Source organism: Mobula hypostoma, chromosome 6, assembly GCF_963921235.1.
Source record: "Mobula hypostoma chromosome 6, sMobHyp1.1, whole genome shotgun sequence".
Taxonomy (NCBI): Eukaryota; Metazoa; Chordata; class Chondrichthyes; order Myliobatiformes; family Myliobatidae; genus Mobula; species Mobula hypostoma.
In genome coordinates, this window is record NC_086102.1 from 151,619,208 (window position 1) to 151,643,073 (window position 23,866).

Here is a 23,866-nt window from a genome sequence, read left to right on the forward strand (position 1 = left end):
CAAGAGGAAGATTCCTGAGACGTCACACAACGGAGCATCACCTCCATCTGCTGATTAGCCCGCTCGGTCTGGCTATTATTCTGTGGATGAAACCCAGAGGAGAGGTTAACCCTGATCCCAAGTAGTTTGCAAAAGGCCCTCCAAAAGTGGGAGGTAAATTGCGAACTTCTATCAGATACCACTTCAACAGGGAGACCGTGAATACGGAAAACATGGCTGAATCACCAGGTTGGCAGTCTTCTTGGCAGAGGGCAGCCTGGGAAGGGGAACTAAGTGGACCAATTTGGAAAAATGATCCACTATGGTAAGAACGATAGTGTTACCGTCCGACGGAGGGAGTCCAGTGACAAAGTCCAGTGCAATATGTGACCAGGGGGCCTTCTAGGAACAGGCAGGGGTTGCAGGAGACCAGTTAGTGGCTGGCTGGAGGTCTTGTTCCATGCACAGACTGGGCAGGCAGAAATGAAGCTCTCAACATCCTTCCCCAGGGATGGCCACCAAAATCTTCGACTGATGAAAGCAGTCGTGTGTCTGATGCCAGGGTGACATACCAGTCTGGAGGTGTGTCCCCACTGGAGAACCTGGGAGCGGACAGACTGGGGAACATACAATAGATTTGAAGGACAGGCAGTAGGAATAGACTCACCCTGCTGGGCAGACTGGACCACAGATTCAATTTCCCACTGTGCTGCAGCGACCAGACATTGCTTGGGGAGAATGGTCGTACCCTCGGGCGCCTCGTCGGTTGTTGGAAACTGCCTGGAGAGCACGTCAGGCTTGCCGTTCTTAGAGCCAGGATGGTAGGCCAGGGTGAATCTAAAACGGGCAAAAAACAGGGACCACCGAGCCTGGCGGGAGTTGAGGCGTTTGGCTGAATGGATATATTCCAGGTTCTTGTGATCTGTCCAGACTAGAAAGGGAGTAGTCGTTCCCTCAAGCCAATGCTGCCATTCCTCAAGAGCAAGTTTAACAGCCAATAACTCTCGATTGCCCATGTCATAGTTGTGTTCTGTGGGCGAAAAGTTGTGGGGAGAAAAGGCGCACGAGTGTAGCTTGTCATCCTCTGCTGAATGCTGTGACAGTATAGCCCCTACTCCTACATCAGAGGTGTCAGTCTCTACAGTAAACTGCCTTGTAGGATCGGGCTGAAGGAGGAAAGGTACCATGGTGAAACGAGTCTTTAGATGAGAAAAGGCTTTCTTGGCCAATGGATTCCAGGCGAACTTCGACTTGGAGGAGGTTAGGGAAGTCAGCAGGGCGGCCAGGATGCTGAAATTTCGAATGAATCGGCGATAGAGGTTGGCAAACCCAAGAAAGCATTGGACATCTCGTCGAGAGGCGGGTTGTGGCCACTCCTCTACCGTCTTGATCTTCCGCGGGTCCATCTGGATTCCTCCAGCACTGACCACATATCCCAGAAACGAGGTCGAACTCCGGTGAAATTCACACTTTTCTGCCTTCACAAATAACAGATTCTCCAGGAGTCGTTGGAGCACCCGACAGACGTGCTGGATGTGTTCAGAGAGGGACCTAGAAAATATCAGAATATCGTCTAAGTACACAAATACAAATTGATTCAGCATGTCTCTGAGGACGTCATTCACCAGGGACTGGAACATAGCAGGATCATTAGAATGTCCGAAAGGCATTACCAAATATTCGTAGTGCCCAGAGGGCGTATTGAACACGGTCTTCCACTCATTCCCCCTCTCTTATGTGGACCAGATGGTAAGTGTTGTGGAGGTCGAGCTTGGAGAAGATAGAAGCACCCTGGAGCAATCCAAATGCAGATGACATAAGAGGAAGAGGATAGCAGTTCTTAACGGTGACCTCATTGAGACCTCTATAGTCCACGCAAGGATTGCAGGGACCCTTCCTTCTTGGCTACAAAGAACCCTGCGCCTGCTAGGGAGGAAGAGGGACAGATAATTCCTGCAGCCAAGGCCTCCTGGATATACTCATCCATCGCCTCCCTTTCAGGTGGAGGCAGGGAATACAGACAGCCCCTCAGTGGCGAGGTTCCCGGAAGGAGATCTATAGCGCAGTCATAGGGGCAATGTGGGGGTAAGGTGGTGGCCTGAGTCTTGCTGAATACCAGATTTAGGTCCAGATATTCCGGGGGTACAGAGGACAGATTGGGAAGCTCTTCTGTAGGCAGAGGAACTGGACTTTGAGTAGCACGAGCAATTCGCAGACAATGATTTAGGCAGAAAGGACTCCAGCTTAACACTCTGTTATTTGACCAATCAATGTGTGGACCACGCTGAGCTAGCCATGGGTGGCCTAACACAACTTCAGCTTTGGGAGAATCTATTACATGGAAAGCAATGCTCTCCTGGTGATTGCCAGAAATGAGGAGACTCACCAGAGCTGTAGAGTGGGTAACCATGGCAAGTTTCACTCCGGTTAAGCCACTGGCCCCCAGGGGTTGCTTCAGACGGGAGAGTGGCATCCCGAGATTGGCCGCAAAACTGGAACTGAAAGTTTCCCTCAGCCCCAGCGTCGATAAAAACTGAAACAGTGTGTCTCCTCCCTTCAGCCGGTATAAAAGCAGGTAGCAGGGTTCGAGTGACGGGGAACCGGGGGAAGGAAGTACTGCTCACCCGTAGTCCTCTCTTTACAAGCGAGCGTTGGCTTTTACGGGACAGGTAGATACACAGTGACCAGCCTGACCACAATACAGACAGGAGTTGGTACTGACTCTCCTCCTTCTTTCTGAAGGAGACAGATGGGTACGATCAATCTGCATGAGCTCCGTTGGGCTGGATGGGGGTGACTGAGGACTCTGGGAAGGAGATCTGGGTGCTGGCTGGGAAGAGGTCAGACGCCCCCGGTGGTTCTTCGTGACCCCCGGACACCACGCTCCTGCTGACGCTGTTTTTTGCGGCTGTCAATCTTAATGGCCAAGTCGACCAGCTCTTGGAAGCCAGCAGGCAGGTCGCGGGTGGCTAGTTCATCCTTAACCTCTTCGCTAAGCCCATAGAGGAACACGTCAGTTTGGGCCGCCGAATTCCAGTTGGTAGTGGCGGCTAGAGTACGGAACTGAATGGCGTAGTCCGAAACAGAACGGTTACCCTGACGAACTTGCAACATTTCCCTTGCTGCCTCTTGCCCCTGCTAGGAACAGTCAAAGACTCTTCTCATCTCCTCACAAAGGTCCTTAAATGTGTGGCAAAAAGGGACTCTGCTGTCCCACACAGCCGTACCCCAATCTCTTGCTCTTCCTGACAGCAGCATGATAACATAAGCAATACAGGATCGATCAGTGGGGAAGGTAGTGGGCTGCAGCTCAAAAATCAGCAAGCATTGAGACAGGAATGATCTGCAGGTGCCTGGTTCACCATTGTAAAGTTCAGGTGGAGGTAAGCGGGGCTCTCGGGCTGGTTGGGTTGGAGTCTGTGGGGCTGATGGCGCAGTGAGAGAAGGTGGGTTAGAGCTCAGCGCCAGCTGAATCTGCTGTAGCTGGGAGGCTATGCTGGTCAGAGTGGCAGAGAAGGCTTCCATCGACTAGTTGATAGAGACGAACTGCGTTTCATGTCTCCCTAACAACATGCCCTGTTGGGAGAGGGCCTGAAGCACCTTCAATAACTCCAAAAGACTGAGGTTAGGTAAAATACCGAAAGGCTTTTGTTCGCTGTACAATACGACCTCCATGCTGAGTCCCCCGGACTGAGAGGGAGGGGCACGGCGAAAGACCTTTATACAGGATTCTGTGGGAGGAGCCACAGGGGCAGTCAGCAGAGGGGCGTGTCCAGACAGTTAACCCAGTTACAACATATATATGGTTTACCACATTCACCCCTCCTTTTTTTTAAAAAACGAGTCCCGCAGGGTGAAGTGACTGACAATATTTACAGGTCAAGTCTATCAGGCGGTCGAGTCCGTCACTCTGATCTACGTAGCACTGGTGGTGATTGCATCGGTGACGGCGGTTGTGCTGGCTCCGGCCTGACTTGAGGTGCCAGCACGTTAGACGTTGTTAATCCTTCGTGCATGTGCGTCGCGCCCGGTATGGGAGTGTCGTGTGGTGTCTGTGTAGGGTTTGGACGTCAGCCAAGTTGGTCGGGTGGTCCCAGTGGTCGACTTTCAGGGAAAAGAAAAGAGCCACTCATGAGGGGTGGCATTGGTGGCTGTGCATAACAGGGAGCGGATGGAGTGGAGTGCCTCGGGAAGGACCTCCTGCCAGCGGGAGACTGCCAGTCCCTTTGACCTGAGGGCTAAGAGTGTGGCCTTCCACACCGTGACATTCTCCTTCTCCACCTGTCCATTCCCCCGGGGATTATAGCTCGTGGTCCTACTAGTTGCAATTCCCCTAGCCAGTAGGTATTGGCGCAGCTCGTCACTCATAAACGAGGACCCTCTGTCACTGTGGATATAGCATGGGTATCTGAACAGAGTGAAGAGCTTGCACAGGGCTTTTATAACTGACGTGGTAGTGGTGTCGGGGCAGGGGATGGCGAAGGGGAACCGCGAGTACTCGTCGATAACGTTAAGAAAGTACACATTGCGGTCGGTGGAGGGAAGGGGGTCCTTAAAGTCAACACTCAGTCGCCCAAAGGGGCGGGTGGCCTTGATGAGTTGTGCCTTTTGGGTCGGTAGAAGTGCGGTTTGCACTCTGCGCAGACTTGGCAGTCCCTGGTCATCGTCCTGATCTCCTCAAGGGAGTAAGGCAGGTTCCGGGCTTTCACGAAGTGGAAAAGCCGGGTGACCCCCGGGTGGGAAAGATCTACATGTAGGGCGTATAGCCGGTCGATCTACGCGCTGGCGCATGTTCCCCGGGATAGGGCATTGGAGGGCTCGTTGAGCTTCCCAGGCCTGTGCATGATGTCATAGTTGTAGGTGGAGAGTTCAATTCTCCACCTCGGAATTTTATCATTTTTGATTTTGCCCCGCTGTTGGTTATTAAATATGAATGCGACTGAGCGCTGGTCAGTTAGCAGGGTGAACCTTTTGCTGGCGAGATAGTGCCTCCAGTGCCTTATAGCTTCCACTATGGCCTGGGCCTCTTTCTCCACTGCAGAGTGCCGAAGTTCGAGGCCTTGAACAGTACGGGAGAAGAACGCCACCGGTCTTCCCGCCTGGTTGAGGGTAGCAGCCAGCGCAAAGTCGGAGGCGTCACTCTCTACTTGGAAGGGAATGGACTCATCCACTGCATGCATTGCTGCTTTGGCAATGTCCCCTTTTACGCAGCTGAAGGCCGTGCGGCCCTCGGCTGAGAGGGGGAATGTGGTGGACTTGACCAGGGGGCGGGCCTTGTCTGTGTAGTTAGAGACCCATTGGGCGTAATATGAAAAGAAGCCCAGGCACCTTTTGAGGGCTCTGAGGGTGTTGGGAAGAGGGAGTTCCAACAGGGGGCGCATATGGTCGGGGTCAGGGCCAATGACTCCATTCTCCACGACACACCCAAGGATAGCAAGTCGGGTGGTCCCGAACACATACTTGTCCTTGTTATAGGTGAGATTGAAAGCTTTGTCCGGTTGGAGAAATTTTTGGAGGTTGTTGTCTTGATCCTGCCGGTCGTGACCGCAGATGGTGATGTTATCCAGATATGGGAACGTGGCCTTCAGTTGGCACTGGTCCACCATCCGGTCCATTGCCCTCTGGAAGACAGATACACCATTCGTGACACCAAAGGGGACGCGCAGGAAGTGATAAAGCCTGCCGTCCGCCTCGAAGGCGGTGTAAGGGCGGTCCTCCCGGCGGATGGGGAACTGATGGTAAGCGGATTTTAGGTCCATGGTCGAGTACACCTTGTACTGTGCTATCCGATTGACCATATCCGCAATGCGGGGTAGAGGGTACGCATCGAGCTGCGTGAACCTATTGATGGTCTGGCTATAGTCCACGACCATCCTATTCTTCTCCCTGTTCCGAACAACCACCACCTGCGCCCTCCAAGGACTTGCGCTTGTCTCAATGACCCCCTCCCTGAGCAGCCGCTGCACCTCCGACTTAATGAAAGCTCTGTCCCCCGCGCTGTACCTCCTGCTTTTAGTTGCCACAGGTTTACAGTCGGGGGTCAGGTTGGCAAACAGCGGTGGGGGAGGGATCCTGAGGGTGGAGAGGCCGCAAGTGGTGTTGGTGGTGCGGCAGTTGGCATGGCGTTGGGTGGGATGTGCGGGTCGGGGTGTGTGTGTGTGTGTGTGGTCAGTAGCAGGGTATGTGACGTATCCCTACAAAACTGGGGATTTACGACAGTAATTGGTGGGAGGGGCCCATCATACCTCATTGTCACGCTTTTCAGGTGGCTCTGGAAGTCGAGCCCCAATAGCACAGGGGCACACAGTTGAGGCATTACCAGTAACGTAAAGTCTCGATATTCTGTGCCCTGCACCACTAGTGTCACTACACAACCCACCCGGATGTCTGTTGTATGCGACAGGGAAGCCATGGTGACCCTCTGACTTACCGGCCGTATCGCGAGTCCACAATGCTGCACCGTGTCCGGGTGGATAAAACTCTCCGTGCTGCCCGTGTCAAACAGGCAGCTTGTCCTGCACCCCTCCACTGGGATGTCCATCATTGACCTTGCGAGCTGGTGGGGAGCGCTTTGGTCAAGGCTCACGGAGGCCAGGGTTGAGTCGTTGTCTTGGTCCGGCGCAGTGGGGTGCCCCGTGAGCACCCGTTGGTCATAGGCGGTGGGAGGGGGCGCCGACCAAGATGGCTGTCCCCATGTCTCGCACGTGGCGGCAGCGTGCAGGGAAGCTGGCGGCCCTCATGTTTCGCACGCGGCGCTGCTCGATCCTGCTCACGGTTTGGACTTACAGACCTTGGCGAAGTGGCCCTTCTTTCTGGAGCTGGAGTAGGTAGCTTCTCGGACCAGGCAGCGTTTCCGGGGGTGCTTCTCCAGTCTGCAGAAGTAGCACTTCGTGGACTCGCGACTGGTGGCAGCCGAGGTCAGTTCACCTGCGGGTTGCAGGGTCTGCGGCGCCCACGAGGCCATCGGGGGGTCGCGTGCCTGGAGAGCCTCAGAGTTGTGCAGAGTGGCCTCCAGCATGTCGGCCAGCTCGATCACCAAACTTAAGGTAAGATCGGCTTTTTCCAACAGCTGCTGGCGCACATACACTGACCTGGTCCCTGTGACGAGGCATCTCCCACTAGGAGCTCTGCATGCTGTCCTGCTGTCAGGCCCTGGCAATCGCAGGCCCGCACGAGCGTCTGTAGTGTCCGGACAAACTCGGCACTCGATTCCCCAGGCCGCTGGTGCTGAGTCGCTAATCGGTGCTGCGCATAGATGCCGTTTATCAGCCGCAGGTATTGTCTTTTGAGGGTGCTCATCGCAGACCCTGCAACCCGCAGGTGGCTCGACTGGTCTCTGATCAGCGAATAGACCCGTGGACTGACCCTGGAGTGTAGAACTCTGCGCTTTGCTACGGGGTTGGTCGCTTTAATCTCCTCTAGGTACGCTTCGAAGCAGGCCAGCCAGAGTTCAAAAGCGTTTCCAGCTTCAGGTGTTTGCGGATAAATGTCTAATTTGTCTGGTCTCAGCGCATGTTCTATGCTTTAAAATATACAGTGAATAAAATTGAAGCACCTTCAATAACTCCAAAAGACTGAGGTTAGGTAAAATACTGAAAGGCTTTTATTCGCTGTACAATACTATCTCCAGGCTGAGTGTCTGCCCCCGGACTGAGGGGGAGCAGCAAGGCGAAACACCTTTATACAGGAATCTGTGGGAGGAGCCACAGGGGCAGTCAGCAGAGGGGCGTGTCCAGACAGTTAACCCAGTTACAACATGTATATGGTTTACCACAGGGCCTCACGCACCTGGTTGGGGTCAACTGAGTCCATCTTGGCCAGTTCATTCTGTCGGGTTTCAGTGGGACTCAATGAATGTTTTTTTCACCAGGATTTATTAGGGAGCACAAAGGCAACAGTCTTTCAAAAACAGAAGGCAGGCACGAATCCAAAATGGCAGGCAGAGGTCTTAACCAGGAAAGGCAGTCAGGTGAGGGCAGACAATCCAGAGCACACAGGCAAAAATCAGGTCCAAAAACAGGCAAAATCCAAAACAGAGAATCAGGCAAAATCAGTTGGCAGAAGTCACAATGACAGCCTACAACAACACAGGTTAGAACTAGGACAAACTGGCAGAGAATGCTAGCCAAGGCAGGGTTTAAATGGACAGGGTAATGAGTGAAAATTAGAAATAGGTGGGTGCAAATGAGGAGACAAGCAGGTAATTGGAGGAAGTCCAAAAAGGAAAGGGGCTGGGCCAGAACCCACATGGCCAGGTGAAAGAAAACAGAAATTAAAAACTGTCGTGATCCAGAGCTACCAGCAGAGGCCCTTCGACCCAGTGTTCAGGCCGGATCCTTAACACACACTGCCACAATCATTCTTATCTATCTGTCTGCAGCAAGCAAAGTTGGCTCTGGCAGTCTCACTTCAAAGGTCTTCCTGAGCTCTGTTTGACTATACACTGCAGCAGTCATTCTCACCTGGATGTTGTCTTTAACCCTTTCCTTACCATAACTTCCACAGTTCAGAGCAAACATCGGAAGGGGGAAGAAATGTGATCAAAGTAACTTTTGGAATGTTTGTTGGTACCAGACCGGGTGGATAAGTATCTCAGAAACTTCTGATCTCCTGGGATTTTCACGCACTACAGTCAGTAGAGTTCACAGAGAATGGTGCGATAAACAAAAAGCGTCCAGTAAGCAGCAGTTCTGTGGGTGAAAGTGTCTTGTTGACGAGAGAGGCCAGTGGAGGATGGTTCAGACTGGTTTAAGCTGACAGGAGAGTGGTAATAACTAAAATAACCATGCATTCCAGCAGTGGTGTGCAGGAAAGCGTCTTTGAATGCAGAGCACTTTGAACCTCGAAGTGGAAAGGCTACAGCAGCAGAAGATCGTAAGCAGACACTCAACGGCCACTTTATTAGGTACTTGAGGTACAGGAAAAGTGGTCACTGAGTGTACAGCACAGTAACAGTCCCATGACCCTGCACTGCCTGATTACATTCATGTGATCAATTAACCCACAAGCCTGTATATCCTTGAAATGTGGGGAAAAAGTCAGAGCTCCCAGAGAAATCCCACACGGTCACAGGGAGAACATACAAACTCCTTACAAACAAGGGCAGAATTGATCCCCAGGCACTGACGTTATCATAGCATTACACTAACCACTATGCTACTATGACGCCCCAAAGTTTCTCTGCCTTTGGAGTGAGATTCCTAGTTTCTCCACTGAGACATCAGTGCAATATTAGAAGAGTACATTGTCCAAGAAGATACCATTATTTTGTCCCTAATTGTGTCTTATTGGGCTGGTAGAAAGTAAAAGAGATCTGGAACAATTTGATACAACTTATTTTTCCTGCTAGCCAGTTTTATTTTCTCGTTCTGTGGAGACTGACTAGTTGCAGAACTGGCTAGCAGGAAAAACAAGTTGTATCAAGTGGTTGAATTTGTTATCAAGTCCTGCCGGCTACAGCATGCCCGGTTGGAAGAAAAGGTGCTGTTTCACAAGCTTGCGAGGAGTTTAATTGGAGCAGTGTAAGAAACTCCTGACAGATGAAGTCAGAGGACTGTACTATGTAGAACTAAAATGGCAGAGATATGGAAGCATAAGATCACTCTTTCAAACTGAAAAAGACTTGTTTTCAAAGCAGTCATCCACTTTGCTGTTGGTTTCTCCAATGAGATAGAAAAGCAGGCTAGAGATTCGCAAACACAGTGGTTTCCCAACCAAGTCCCCTGAAGTGCCTTCCTTTCTCTATAGGAATAGCTTATCTTCCAACACATGTATTTCTGACACCTTTTACTCTCACCCACTCTCCTTCCAATCAAAGGAAGGATAGGGTTCCCACAGCCCTCAGCTTCTACCCACTAGCCTCAGCCCTTAACAGATCGTTTCACTCTCAATGAGATTTCACAACTAGACACATCCTGCTGTCCCCCATTATTATCAGAGTTCATACATGTCACCACATATAACCCTGAGATTCTTTTTCCTGCGGGCATACTTAGCAAATCTATAGAAAAGTAACTGTAAACTGGATCAACATACAACAAACTGCAAATATAAATATATATCAATAGATAATGAGAATGAAATAATATGAAATGAAAGAGCGTGAGATAACAAGATAAAGAATCCTTAAAGTGGGACCATCGATTGTGGGAACACCAGACATAGAATGAGTGTTGCTATCCCCTTTTGTTCAAGAGCCTGATGATTGAGGGGTAGTAACTGTTCTTGAACCTGGTGGTGCCAGTCCTGAGGCATTTGTACCTTCTACTTGACAGCAGCAGCAAGAAAACAGCGTGGCCTGGATGGAGAAGATCTTCTACAGCAATGTTTCATGTAGATGTGCTCAGTGGTTGGGAGGGCTTTGCCCCTGATATCCTGGGCTGATTCCACTACCTTCTGTAGGATTTTCCACTCAAAGACATTGGCGTTCCCACAGCAGGCTGTAATGCAGCCAGTTAGCACATTTTCCACCACACACCTATAAAAGTTTGCCAGGGTTTTTGATGACATATGGAATCTCTACAGACTCCTGAGGAAGTAGATGTGCTGTTCTGCTTTCTTTGCAATTATAATTATATGATGGGTCCAAGACAGGTCCTCTGAGATAGTGACACCCTGGAATTTAAAGTTGCTGATGATTACTGGCTCATGGACCTCTGATTTCCTTCTCCTGAAGTCTACAATCAGTTCCTTGGTTCCACTCAGTCAAATATTCAATCTCCCTTCTGTATGCTGATTCATCAATACCTTTGATATGGCTCACAACAGTGGTGTCATCATCAACACCACTGCTTCAACACTATCAAAGACATCCTCCTCCACCTCCCTCAACGTTACAAGTTTTTTCTATCTCCTTTTCAGTTTGGCAAAAGGTCTTCAACAAAATGTTAACTCTGTTTTTCTCCTCACAGATACAGCCTGACCTGCTGAGAATTTTACAGCATTTTCTACTTTTGTTCACAGTGGTCTAAGTCTCTAGCTGCTCTTACTGACTGAAAACTCTCAGCTACTGTTCAGATACTATTCTTTCAAAATATTATTATAGGGTTGAAAAACACTAAAAGAGCAATTAAACCTATTATCTGTATTCTTCTCTTGCCCATCTTAAGTACAGTGGATTCCAGTTAACTGGGCCACCGGTTAGGTGGGGCAGCCGTTTATTTGGGACAACTCTTAAAGAACAAAAACAAATTGAGATTCAATTTCAAAGGATTCCCTTCATTTATTTAGGACATTATGCAGCTTAATTGGTGCAGGAGGCTGTTGACGAACGTTTTCTAACTAGCGTCAGTCATGTGCACATCATGTGGCTGTGCTTGGAGCGAATAGTTTTTAAATAGAGTGACTGGAGTGTCTGTGTTCAAAAAGCAGTGATTTTTGTCACTGATAGTTAGTGAGTAATAAACAGTAAGACAATTCAGAATGGTTTTGCTCACAGTGGTTTCAGGCATTGCAACTTGCAGATGCCAGAAACGACCAAGAGTGAAAATGAAACAATTTCACTACTATGTCAGGAACTACGAAGAATTTGATGGCATTGACAATCATTTTGAAAAATACAACGACACTGAAGATTCAGAAGATGCAATTGTCAAAAGCACTGTCTGCACTGATTTTGTTAATTTGCAGTCAATCAAAAGGACATGTCAGAGTACACTGAATGAATTCCTCCATCAATAACTACTAGGAAATAATACACTGTAGTAGTTTTGGCAGTGTTCTGATTGGTTCTGCATTTAATTTAAATACATAATTTATAACTCAATTAAATGGTAGTTTGTATTTTTGTACCTTCTTAGCTATTTCCATGAAACTTTGGCTAAATGGAGCAGCTGCTTAATTGGGCCTAAATGTACTGGTTCTGATGTGTCGCAATTAGTCAGAATCCACTGTATATGTTTTGATTATATTTTTGACTATTTCAAATCATTACCAAACTTTGTAGTTAAATCCTCTTACAACAATCCATTTAGATTGTGTTCACATTTAGTACAGGCACTAATACAGAAATATAAGTTCAGAATTATGCATAAGAATGCGACAATTACGTAATAAACACGGTCTTTCAACTCATATTCATGGAAAATTGATAGAAGTGAAAATCAGGGAGTTTCTATAATGGGTGGCCAATAAGCCAGTATTTTCTCCTGTGACCACCAGTAAAACAAAATCCTTCAATTATGACTTAGGGTCAGACAGTGGTGAATTGGTTATTTGCTGCTTTAAGCTTCCAGACTTAATTGCAAAGTTTCCCTAGGACTGCAATGTAGAACTAGTTTATCTTCATTTTTACACATATGAAAGAAATGCTACTCAAGAGTCCTTCCAACAATCAATCACCATATTTACACCCAAATATTTTTGGCTGCAATCGAGCAACATACTACAACTAACATCCACAATATTGATATTTATGTTTCTTGATTCTCTCTTGTAGATGTGTAAGAAATTTGTAATTTACCTCTCCACTCTTACATTGTTCTCAGTTGTATATCTACTGGCCTCACAGTAAAACAATAAGTTATAATACCCAAGGTTTTAACTCTTACCAAATGTTTAGTTGGAAAGATATATAAATGGTTTCATTCTAACCTAGTGTTAATGTCAATGTCTGTAAGCAACATCAGAGGTCATGATAAGTAATGCTCTAGGTTTTATAATACTTGATGAATACATTCATATGCACTTTGGCAGTGACTCAAAACAAGTTACTACTTGCATGGTTGTAAACCCTCTTCAGTAAAAGTTTTGGAAAACAACACTACTTTTGCTATATGACAGAATGAGAATTTTCACAAAGTTATGGTTTCTGGATAACATTTGATTTATTTAAAAGAGATATGGTAAATTCAAGTGTTTGAAAACATCAACTTAATTTGGTTGTGTACTGTTGTAGGTTCACTAGAAGACAATCAGTAGAATGGCATAAGTAAAGACATTTTCAAGAAGCTGACTTAGAAATTTTTGTACCCAAAAAACAGAAATAAATAAAAATGGCAGAGAGCAATGGCTAAATATGTCCTCTTAGAAGTCTTGTAGAAACTTGAAAAGTTGGTAACAGGAGTAAGAACTTTTGTAATTTATAATTGTTAACATGAGAAAAAATTTATCTATTTCTATTTTATATATTTAGTAACTATTTTGATACTCATTTCTAGGACAGCAGGTGAATTACAATGATTGCCACATTTCATGGAATAAATTCTGTAAGGCAAGTAGAGCTTTTAACATCATGATATTATATTATGAAAAGTCTGATTAGTACTTTGTAGTACTGGCGTCATGAGCCAAGATATACATAGAAATGCCCATTTTCATGTTATTGCAATGTTGTATTCTGAACTATTTTTTGCATCTAGTATTTTCCCTTTTATATTGCACCTAGATAATTTTGCAAGGATCCTTAAGGGGTGTATTATTTGTATTAAATGGTTAACACGCTCACAATCTCCAAACTATTGCTAGGTAAATGTACTTTGCTGATGTCATGGTCTTGACATTGATAGCCTGATACAATGGAAATATTCTTCATCTTTGAATAATGGGATAGGGTTAAAAAACTGCACATTCCATAAGTTCATTGTTCAGCAACTAATGCATCAGTAATATTCTCTGATTTATATTCTCCTTTAAAACCTTAACATTTTCATTGCATTGGAAATTCCTTTTCAATTCACTAGTGGAGCGGGAGGATGGTCTAAAGTGCAAATCTAAGATCTACATATCCACATCTACATAGTTTTTAGATTACTACTTGTTACACTGCCTGGTGTTTAGGGCAGCAATGAAGATCCTCCATCTCAGGCCGTGTTCAGGGTTTCCTTCATCATGTCAGTAGCTCCCTCTTGGTTTTCACTACTGTCAGTCATGATCCGGAGGAGCAATTTTTCATTTGGTTCTATATATGTACGGTCAGATGACAATAAACTTGAACTTGACAGTGCTGGACAGAATAACTATCAGACATAATTTTGCAACAGAAAACTAAAAATCCAAGTATTATACAAGATTTTTATAAAGCTAAGAAACTGGGTTGGGCAGCACAAAATTTTTATGTTATAGGTGGTTCAGTTTAAATCAGTAAAAGTCCTCCACAAAGGAAAATCTTGAGCCCATTAAGTTACACTAAGTTTGTGGTTTTCTTTCCAGTTCTCTGTGCATCAGACACAAAATGTGCAAAAGAGCTTGACGGTGTGCATTAGAGTAGTGTTCTCAGGCCTGGTGCACATCACCTGGTCATTGTGCCTTTATAGCATTGCTCAGTTTTGAGGCCTACCTAACCACAGTTATTAGTTTCCTTTTAGGGAATGAACCCTGACCCTTTCTCCCCCCCAACATTTTAACTCCATTGTTTGCTTTCCAGGGATGACTTGCTTTACTTGTTAGCAACTATAATGGAGTTTTCTGTAAACTGTTGCAGAATGAGCAACACTGAACCACTTACTTTCACCTCTGTCACATTACCTGTTACAGCCTGTCAACCACTGAAATGAGCTCGCACTATTTGTCACCATTTGGGGCACTGGACGTTCTGGCAGCCCTTTCATTCCCGAGCAATCAGTTACTTATCGAAAACTCTGTTTTGGATCATGTCCTGCCCACTCATCACCCATGTCAACAATGACTTTCATTTGATCCTGATACTTCAGGTTGATAAACTTAACATTCCATTTCACATGTCTAGCCTCAACCTTCCTTTTAATTCCTCAATATCCATTCAAAAATCCTCTCCCCACCAATTCCCCATCCACAGCTCTCATCTTTTGATTCAAGACTTTTGTGTAATCTGTCTTTTCACTCATCCCACCATTACTACTGTGGCTCCACTTTTGATTTTTGTAATTCATAAGCCTTTGCACATCTCTTTCTCCTTTAAAACTTCCTTCATGGATAAAGTAATTGACTAATTTCTCTTAGTCTTTTTTTCACTCAGTTAGCATTCCTGCTTTGATAAATAACTGTGAATATTTTTCCATGTTAATTGCATTCCAAAAATACAAATGATTGCTGTGTTACAACTATTGTTTGGAAAGCATAGCATTCATAGGAAATGAATATGTGTCTGTGTTCTTGTGTCTACGGTCCAATGCAGACTCTTAGACCTGCATCTCTAAGTTCTATAGACAGCATTTTGTTCCTCAATTACAACCAGTTTTGAACTTCAAAACGCTCCTACTTCCAATGCTTTAGTCATTTTCTGTGATTTAATTTGTAGGAGAATCTGCCAAACAGATTCAGTTTCTGGTTGTGGTTGGATGGAATCCTGGAACTCATCAAGAAGCACCTTTTGACTTTGTGGATTGATGGGTAACCAAATGTCCCAGATAATAATTTTTAAAATAATAATCGTTATACACGTGATGCCTTCTGCATATTGTTACTGTGACAGTAATCTTAAAATATGAAGTTGCTAAATTTAACATAGGGACGGTTATTAAAGCAACCTCTTCTTCTGTAAGAAATGTTTCTTTTAATAGTTAGAAGGTGCTGTTTTAATCTGCTATGATCAATTTTACATTATTCAACAGTCATCAGTTACATTTGACAAATGAGCATTTATCTTGCAGAATTCAAAGAATCGTGACTCATTCTTTATTTGCACCTATAATTATGCCTTTTTAAACTGGGTATTAATTAAACTCAGTTCTAGATAAGTAAATCATGCTAGCATCAATGCGGTATAAAATTAGACCACATGCCTAATACTTTTTTATTTTTTTATTTATTGAGGTACAGTGCGAAATCAGCCCTTCAAGCTGCGCCACCCAACAACCCTCGAGTTAGCCTAGTCACGGGACAATTTACAATAACCAGTTAACCTACTAACCTTGACTGTGGGAGAAAACCGGAGCACTCGGAAGAATCCCACACAGTCACAGGGAGAAGGTACAAACTCCCTACTGACAGTGGCGGAAATTGAACCCGGGTCACTGGTACTGTAATGCATTGTGCTAACCACTACGCTACCGTGCCACTCCACACATTACATGTAAGAGCAAAATAAATCCAACCCTTATTTGAAACACCAATTATATTTGCCAATTATATAGCTTTGATATATTGTACACCTTAATATGTGACCTACTATACTACTGACAACTTTTAGTATTAGATTAGATTAGATTATGAGGACACACAGTCCTCTTTTATTGTCATTTAGTAATGCATGCATTAGGAAATGATACACTGTTCCTCCAAAATGATATCACAGAAACACAAGACAAACCGACCAAAAAACTGACAAAAACCACATAATTATAACATTTAGTTACAACAGTGAAAGGCAATACCGTAATTTGATGAAGAACAGACCATGGGCACGATAAAAAAAAGTCTCAAAGTCTCTCGAAAGTCCCATCATCTCATGCAGACGGTAGAAGGAAGAAAAAAAACTCTTCCTGCCATGAGCTTCCAGCGCCACAAACTTGCCGATGCAGCACCCTGGAAGCACCCGACCACAGCCGACTCTTGAGTCTGTCCGAAAACTTTGAGCCTCTGACCAGCCCTCTGACCCCGGCCTTGGCAACAGGCAATAGGCAAAGCCGAGGATTCGGGGCCTTCCTCTTCAGAGATTCTCGATCGCACAGTAGCAGCGGCAGTGAAGCCGGCATTTCAGAAGTTTCTCCAGGTGTTCCTCCGTGCTTCTCACGGCCGCCTCCATCAAGTCAGGATTGTGCACGGCCCCTAGTTAACACATACGATATCATTTCAGAGCGGCCGCGCACGCTGCATCAAGCCGCCATCTTCTCCTCCCCTTCCCCAAGATCATATGGATCTTGTCGTTTCTTAATCCTCTTTTCACCTGCCCCTTATTCTAAAGCCCTGTTTAACACATTAATGACCACTGAGGATCTAGAACTCAAAACTACTTATTGTAAGCTTGACCTTACTAATGAGTTATATAATGTTCTACCCACAAAATGCTGGAGGAACGCAGCAGGCCAGACAGCATCCATGGTAAAGAATAAACAGTCAACATTTTGGGCTGAGACCTTTCATCAGGACTGGAAAAAAATGAGATGAGAAGTCAGAGTAAGAAGGCAGGGGGAGGTGAGGAAGAAGTACAAGGTGATAGGTGAAACCAAGAGAGGGGTAGGAGTGAAGTAAAAAGCTGGGAAGCCGATTGGTGAAAGTGATAAAATGGTAGGAGAAGGGGCAGGGCAAGAGGAGGCAAGCGATAGATGGATCCAAGTGAAAAGGACTCAGCTGGAATTAGAGACTTGCATTCAAAGAAAAGCTTGGAACAGCTGAGACTGTTCTCAGTGCAGCAAAGGTCAAAGGAGAGGGTGGGATGTTCTAATTAATGTGCTGTGCATGCAGAGGGGAACAGTTTGTTGCAGCACAGAAGACCAGGGCTTTAACAAGAGTGGGAAAAGAACCAGGTTTTTTTTTAAAGTAGCAATCCTTAAGCAAAAAGTGGTTGAAGAAAATTTCCATGGGACTTTCCAAAGGAAGATAAATCTGGCTTTGAACAAAAATGAACAAAATCCCTAAAGGGATAGGGAAAGGCATAGTCAAGTTGTATTGCTTTTTCACAGGCATGAATGGCTAACTGGCCCTCTAATTCAGTGTGTCATCCTCTGCAGAAAACCTTTAGATACTGCTCTTACCTGCAGAATCTGATTATTTATTGACAAGCATAATAAAAACACAGCTGTTCCCTTTATTACAGCACCAACGAACCTGCACATACTCAGAACTGTACACAATGTCAGTAGACAGACTGCTCCAAAAATATAACAATTCTGCAGTACCATATTCAACTGGATTCAACGTTGTGTGCAGGAGAGGAGTGAGGGGAACAAAATTTGCACAAAAATGGTTTAAAAAGGAAATAATCTTAATCTTTACACCGGGAAATTCCATTATTATGTAACCTTTCCTAAATAACTTCTTTTTTCAGATACATTGTGGGGTTTGTGAGTAAGGAGAAGGAACGCGCATTACTGAAGGATAAACCATCTGGCACTTTCCTGCTGCGGTTCAGTGAAAGCAGCAGGGATGGTGCTATCACCTTCACCTGGGTGGATCGATCTGAAAACGGTGAGGTGGTAATAGATTCTCCAATTTGGTCAGCCAAGACCAAAGTCAAAAGTTTAGTCAAAATCATAGAGTCATATAGGACTGAAACAGGCCCTATGCCCCACTACCTCTATACTAATCCCATTTACCAGCATTTGGTATATATGCCTTGGTAATCTAGATTCTCATCTAGCTACTTCAATATTGTGAGACTCCCCGTATCCACCAACACCACCGGCACTGGATTTAATTTCCAACTATCCTCTTATAGGGGAGGCGAGCCAATGGCATGCAGAAAGACTTTGTTGGCACACAGCATGCAGTGCCGCCCCTCGATTTTATTTTAAACCCCGTCCATAATAAAAAGATACATAATGATTATCTTTATAGCCAAATAAATGATCAAATTATTTTTTTTTGCAACCTGACAGCAGTGAGCTTATCTCAAAGGAATCATCTTATGCTGTCTTGGCGCCAGCTAGACGGTTGCAAGAACATGTGACATTGGATGATGCAATTTGAAATTCTTGCAGACCTGGTGTACACATCAGTATTTGGATAGTAATCAGTTGGACCAGTTGGCATTGGCTTCTCTTTACTTATATTTTCTCTTCTATCATTTGTGAATAATCAGTGACAATCTCTGCTCACAATTTATCTTGACACATGAGAGAATTACTTAGAATCTTATTGCCTATGTAGGTACAGGCCCTCAAAAAGATTTGCTACCCCTGATCTAGGTGAAACAATTATTTGTCAGATACTCTCTTAATTCCCGATCCTTTACCTCTGCACTGAGGAAAGTTTCCTGCTATCTACCCTATCCTTCATTTTGCATTCCTCTGTTACGAGACCCATTACAAGCCAATGGACTAATGTATAGAACAGAAAGAACAGAGTAATATTTCAGTATCTATCTCCTTATTTCTGTAATATTCCTTGTAGCAGATTATAACAAAACATATCTCATTATAAGTAAGCTAATTGCACCTGTTACAAAGTGCTTACCCGTGAACATAAAGACAGGACCAGCACAATTTTGGTCTTCCTTTGCTAAAAGCTCCAGAAAGGCTGCCATTTGTAATGTGCTACCTTATGACTCCTTAACTGACCAAAGAGGCTCAGAAACCAAATCTGTAGTTCCTATGTGTGAACTTCTTGGCAAGTACTCTATCGCACTGAACTTGTACAAGGGGTGATTGGTAAGTTTGTGGCCTAAGGTAGAAGGAGTCAATTTTAGAAAACCTAGCACATTTATTTTTCCTACATTTACACACTTAGTCCAGCGGTCGTGGAGCATACGGATCCCTTCTTTGTAGAAGTGGTCCACAGCAGGGGCGATTGATCTGTTCATGGCCTAAGGTAGAAGGAGATGAGTTATCAACTTCAAACTTTCTGCATTTTCACTCAAAGAAAATGTGCATGTAATAAGAGCTGTATAAACGCAAAATAATCTGCAGATGCTGGAGTCAAAGCAACACTCACAACATGCTGGAGGAACTCAGCAGGTTGGGCAGCATCCATGGAAAAGATCGGTCGTCGACCGATCTTTTCCAAGGATGCTGCCACGTCGACCGATCTTTTCCACGGATGCTGCCCAACCTGCTGAGTTCCTTCAGCGTGTTGTGAGCAGGTGAGGCAACACTTCACTTGTGAGTCTGTTGGGGTCATCTATTGCATCCGGTGCTCCTGGTGCGGTCTCCTCTACATCGATGAAACCCGACGCAGATTGGGGGACCGCTTCGTCGAGCACCTCCGCTCCATCCGGCAAAGCAGACAGGATCTCCCAGTAGCCACCCACTTCAACTCTGCTTCCCTCTACCATTCAGATATGTCCATACATGGCCTCCTCTACTGCCATGATGAGGCTAAACTCAGGTTGGAGGAGCAACACCTCATATACTGTCTAGGTAGTCTCCAGCCCCTTGGTATGAACATAGAATTCTCCAACTTCCGGTAATTCCCTCCCCCTCCCTTCCCCTATCCCTATTTCACTCTGCCCCCTCCCCCAGCTGCCTATCACCTCCCTCATGGTTCCGCCTCCTTCTACTACCCATTGTGCTTTCCCCTATTCCTTCTTCACCTTTCCTGCCTATCACCTCCCTGCCTCCCCACCTCCACCCCCTTATCTTTCCCCTTACTGGTTTTTCACCTGGAACCTACCAGCCTTCTCCTTCCCACCCTCTCCCCACCTTCTTTATAGGGCCTCTGCCCCTTCCCTCTACAGTCCTGACGAAGGGTTCCGGCCCGAAACATCAACTGATCTTTTCCACGGATGCTGCCCAACCTGCTGAGTTCCTCCAGCGTGTTGTAAGAGCTGTATAACTCATCGCCTTCCTTAGGCCATGAACTTATCAATCGCCCCTGCTATGGACCACCTGGAGGTCCGAGACGCTCTCGTTACATGCTCATGCAGTTCAACTCTTTGAGTGATAATGCAGAAAGTTTGTAGTTAATAACTCATCTCCTTCTACCTTAAGCTACAAACTTATCAATCACCCCTGCTGTGGACCACTTCTACAAAGAAAGGATCCGTGTGCTCCACGACTGCTGGACTAAGTGTGCACATGTAGGAGGGGATGATGTTGAAAAATAAATGTGCTAGGTTTTCTAAAATTGACCCCTTCTACCTTAGGCCACGAACTTATCAATCACCCCTCATATAAATGGACCCAATCCAATATACTTGGATTGTGAAAATTAACTGAACTGTATAAACAAGCATTGATTTTATCAGATTGAAGTTGTTGGCTGGAATGCCTTTCATGGTTAGATGTTTTACCTGGCGCTCTTTCTTTGTGATGAAATTTATTTTGCACTACAAAACTATGTCATGAATTCAATAGAAGGGAATCAGAATTGCTGATGGCAAAATGAGGTACCTATCACATATAAGATTTTTTTTAAATTGTTCACAGGGTGCAGAAATAGTTAATTTGTATGACAGTATTTTATTTGAACTTTGAAAAATTGTAACAAAATTTTACAGTCAAAAATTTTGACAGTCAAGCTGGCTTTCCCCTTTTTCACAAAGGTACTTGCACATTCTGCTGGAATTTTCAGAAGCAAGAATTAAGCAGTAAACTTGTGCAAGTTGGTGTGGAGGGTGGGGATTGCAAGCAGGTGTTTAGATCTCCCTAACAAGCATCTACAGGCCATCCCTACACCACGAACACCTACAAGGTTGTTTCAAAATGTATTAATGACCTTTATAGTGTTTCCATAAAAATAACTCCCTCTTTTGTCGTGCACAACAGATTATGAATATTAAAGTAATGACTGAAAATTATTGAGCTGGATTATAATGTTACCTAACCAGAGGAAACACCCCTGAACTTAGAACTGAGGGGGCTAGATATACCTTGCACACCTAACCACAATAATAATGCAGTAATTTGTGTATTTAATTATTTGAATTGTTTCTAAAATGTTGGCATGGTAATGGCAGCGCAACCAATGATCCGCCATTGGCGATCGGTTCCAGTCACTGCCTGTAAGGAGTTTGTACGTTCTCCCCATGATTGCATGGGTTTCCTCTGAGTGCTTCAATTTCCTCCCACATTTCAAAGATGTACAGTTAGAGTTAGGGTCAATAAGTTGTGAGCATGCTATTTTGGCTCCAAAAGTGTGGCAATAATTGTGGGCAGCTCCCCAGCACAATCTGTATGTTTCAATGTCCAGTTGACGAACATAAGAAATTTTAGAATGGTCTTGAGAGCACAAGCAGGGCCTCGGCTGACACTGCTTGAGGTCTGTTCACTACTGGTGGTTCGCTTCCACATCACAAAGAGCTATGACAGTGAGACACTAGAGGCAATGAGGCCCCTTACTACTGAAATTTCAGATGACGTTGAGGCTTGGCCTAGATCAAAGCAATCTGGCCGAATATGTTAAAGTGACCTACAGTCAGCTGTGGTCGTCCTTATATGTTTGATGTGATGCAATAATGATTACAATTCAGAAATGGTTTATTGGCTTTCTACTGCCATGCATGGTGATAATATTTAGATCACTGACTGTGATCAAACTTGGGTGGAAACAAATGCTGAAAACACTGGAATTACTTCTTATTTTGGTGATAGAAACTATAATTATTCTCTTAATCATGGCATTTACTCAAGTGCAGATAATAACATTTCTAGAAATTTATAAGAATTGGCGTATACCATCCAGCTGACAGAGCCTGTTTCATCATTCAGATGAAAGATAATGTATGATCTGTTACCAAATCATTAAACTACCAGCAATAAATGTACTTAAGTACTTATGAAAATTAATACAAATGTCAATATTAATTAAATAACACAAAATAATTTAGATACACCTTGGGTATTTAGGGATGATCAAGGCCAGAGTTGCAGGAATGCATACATCTTGGAGACATAAACAACTAGATCAGATTATACCCTTGATGGGCAGGTTGGAGAAAGAGATCAAAGTGGGGTTTGACAACAAGGATACAAGTTTTGAAACTGAGGTGCTGTTTGAGCAGAATTCAGTGAAGGTCAGCAAGCACAGGGGGTGCAGCCTGGTGCAGAATTTGACATCTGGATGTGTGCCATGATGACTATGTGGAGAGTGGGGTAAGAGAGTCCTGACAGAAACGCATTCAATTAATCAAGCCTGAAGGTGGCAAATGTACTTGATGAGGGGTTCAGCAGATGAGCCACAGGCAATGTTAACCAATAGCAAGGTAGAATAGACAGACAATGCTAAAGCAGTTCTGTGGTCTGGCACCCATCCAGGGGTTACCTGTGACACCAAAGGTTTTGAATCATTTGTTTCCTGAAAAATATACAATATGTAAGAACTGAGACCAAGATTACTATTCACATAGTATATTCAAATGTTTCTGAAACATGATGCCTATGGCCTTAGTTACTAGGTCAGATAGAGAGTCAGAGAATAGTCATAGTTCAGCTTATCCTATCTGAATGAGCCCACGTCAAAGCAATCCAGTCATGTCTGTCCCCTGGTATCACCCCACAGACTTTCAAATTATTTCCTTTGATATTTATCTACCTCCCTTTGAACATGACAATTGAGCCAGCCAACACTTCCACCTCTGGCGATGCATTCCAAACACTGACTACTCTGGCCGGTCATAATTTTAAAAAGCTATTCTTAATGTATTATGCTAATCATCTTCTTTTCCTTGGGCTTACACCCCTCCATGAACAAAAACACTTTTCTGCATCTATTCTATCTATTTTCTTCATAAGTTAACCATCTCTCTGATTCTCCTCAGTCTCCAATACACCATTTAAATAAGTGTCCTTGTCCATGGGATTATGTTAGTGAATATCTCCTGCAGCCTCTCTGAAGCCTGTATATCCTTCCTGAAGTATGGCCCACAGAACACAACACAATAAGTACTCCAACATTGGCGAAGCAAGTGTTTCATAAAAATTGATCGGGATTTCCTTGCTTTGCACTCTGTGTCTCTACTTATACAGCTCAGGATGTAATGTTTTTTTAAAAATCAGTTGTTGCCTGGATTGGGGAGCATGTCTTAGGAGAATAGGTTGAGTAAACTCGCCTTTTCTCCTTGGAGCGATGGAGGATGAGAGGTGACCTGATAGAGGTGTATAAGGTGATGAGAGGCATTGATCGAGTGGATAGTCAGAGGCTTTTTCCCAGGGCTGAAATGGTTGCCACAAGAGGACACAGGTTTAAGGTGCTGGGGAGTAGGTACAGAGGAGATGTCAGGGGTAAGTTTTTTACTCGGAGAGTGGTGAGTGCATGGAATGGGCTGCCGGCAATTGTAGTGAAGGTGGATATGATAGGGTCTTTTAAGAGACTTTTGGATAGGTACATGGAGCTTAGAGAAATAGAGGGCTATAGGTAAGCCTAGTAATTTCTAAGG

General features: G+C 44.8%; 1 protein-coding gene across 3 annotated transcripts in view; it reads left to right on the forward strand.

Moving 5' to 3' along the window:
* LOC134348501 (signal transducer and activator of transcription 4-like) overlaps positions 1–23,866 on the forward strand; it is a 237,459-nt gene that overhangs the window by 206,325 nt on the left and 7,268 nt on the right. For all 3 annotated transcript variants that reach the window (XM_063051973.1, XM_063051974.1, XM_063051975.1), the window contains 3 exons: positions 13,137–13,189; positions 15,194–15,285; positions 17,882–18,021. In XM_063051973.1, the coding sequence (XP_062908043.1) occupies positions 13,137–13,189; positions 15,194–15,285; positions 17,882–18,021 (285 nt within the window). The remainder of the gene's footprint in view (positions 1–13,136; positions 13,190–15,193; positions 15,286–17,881; positions 18,022–23,866) is intronic.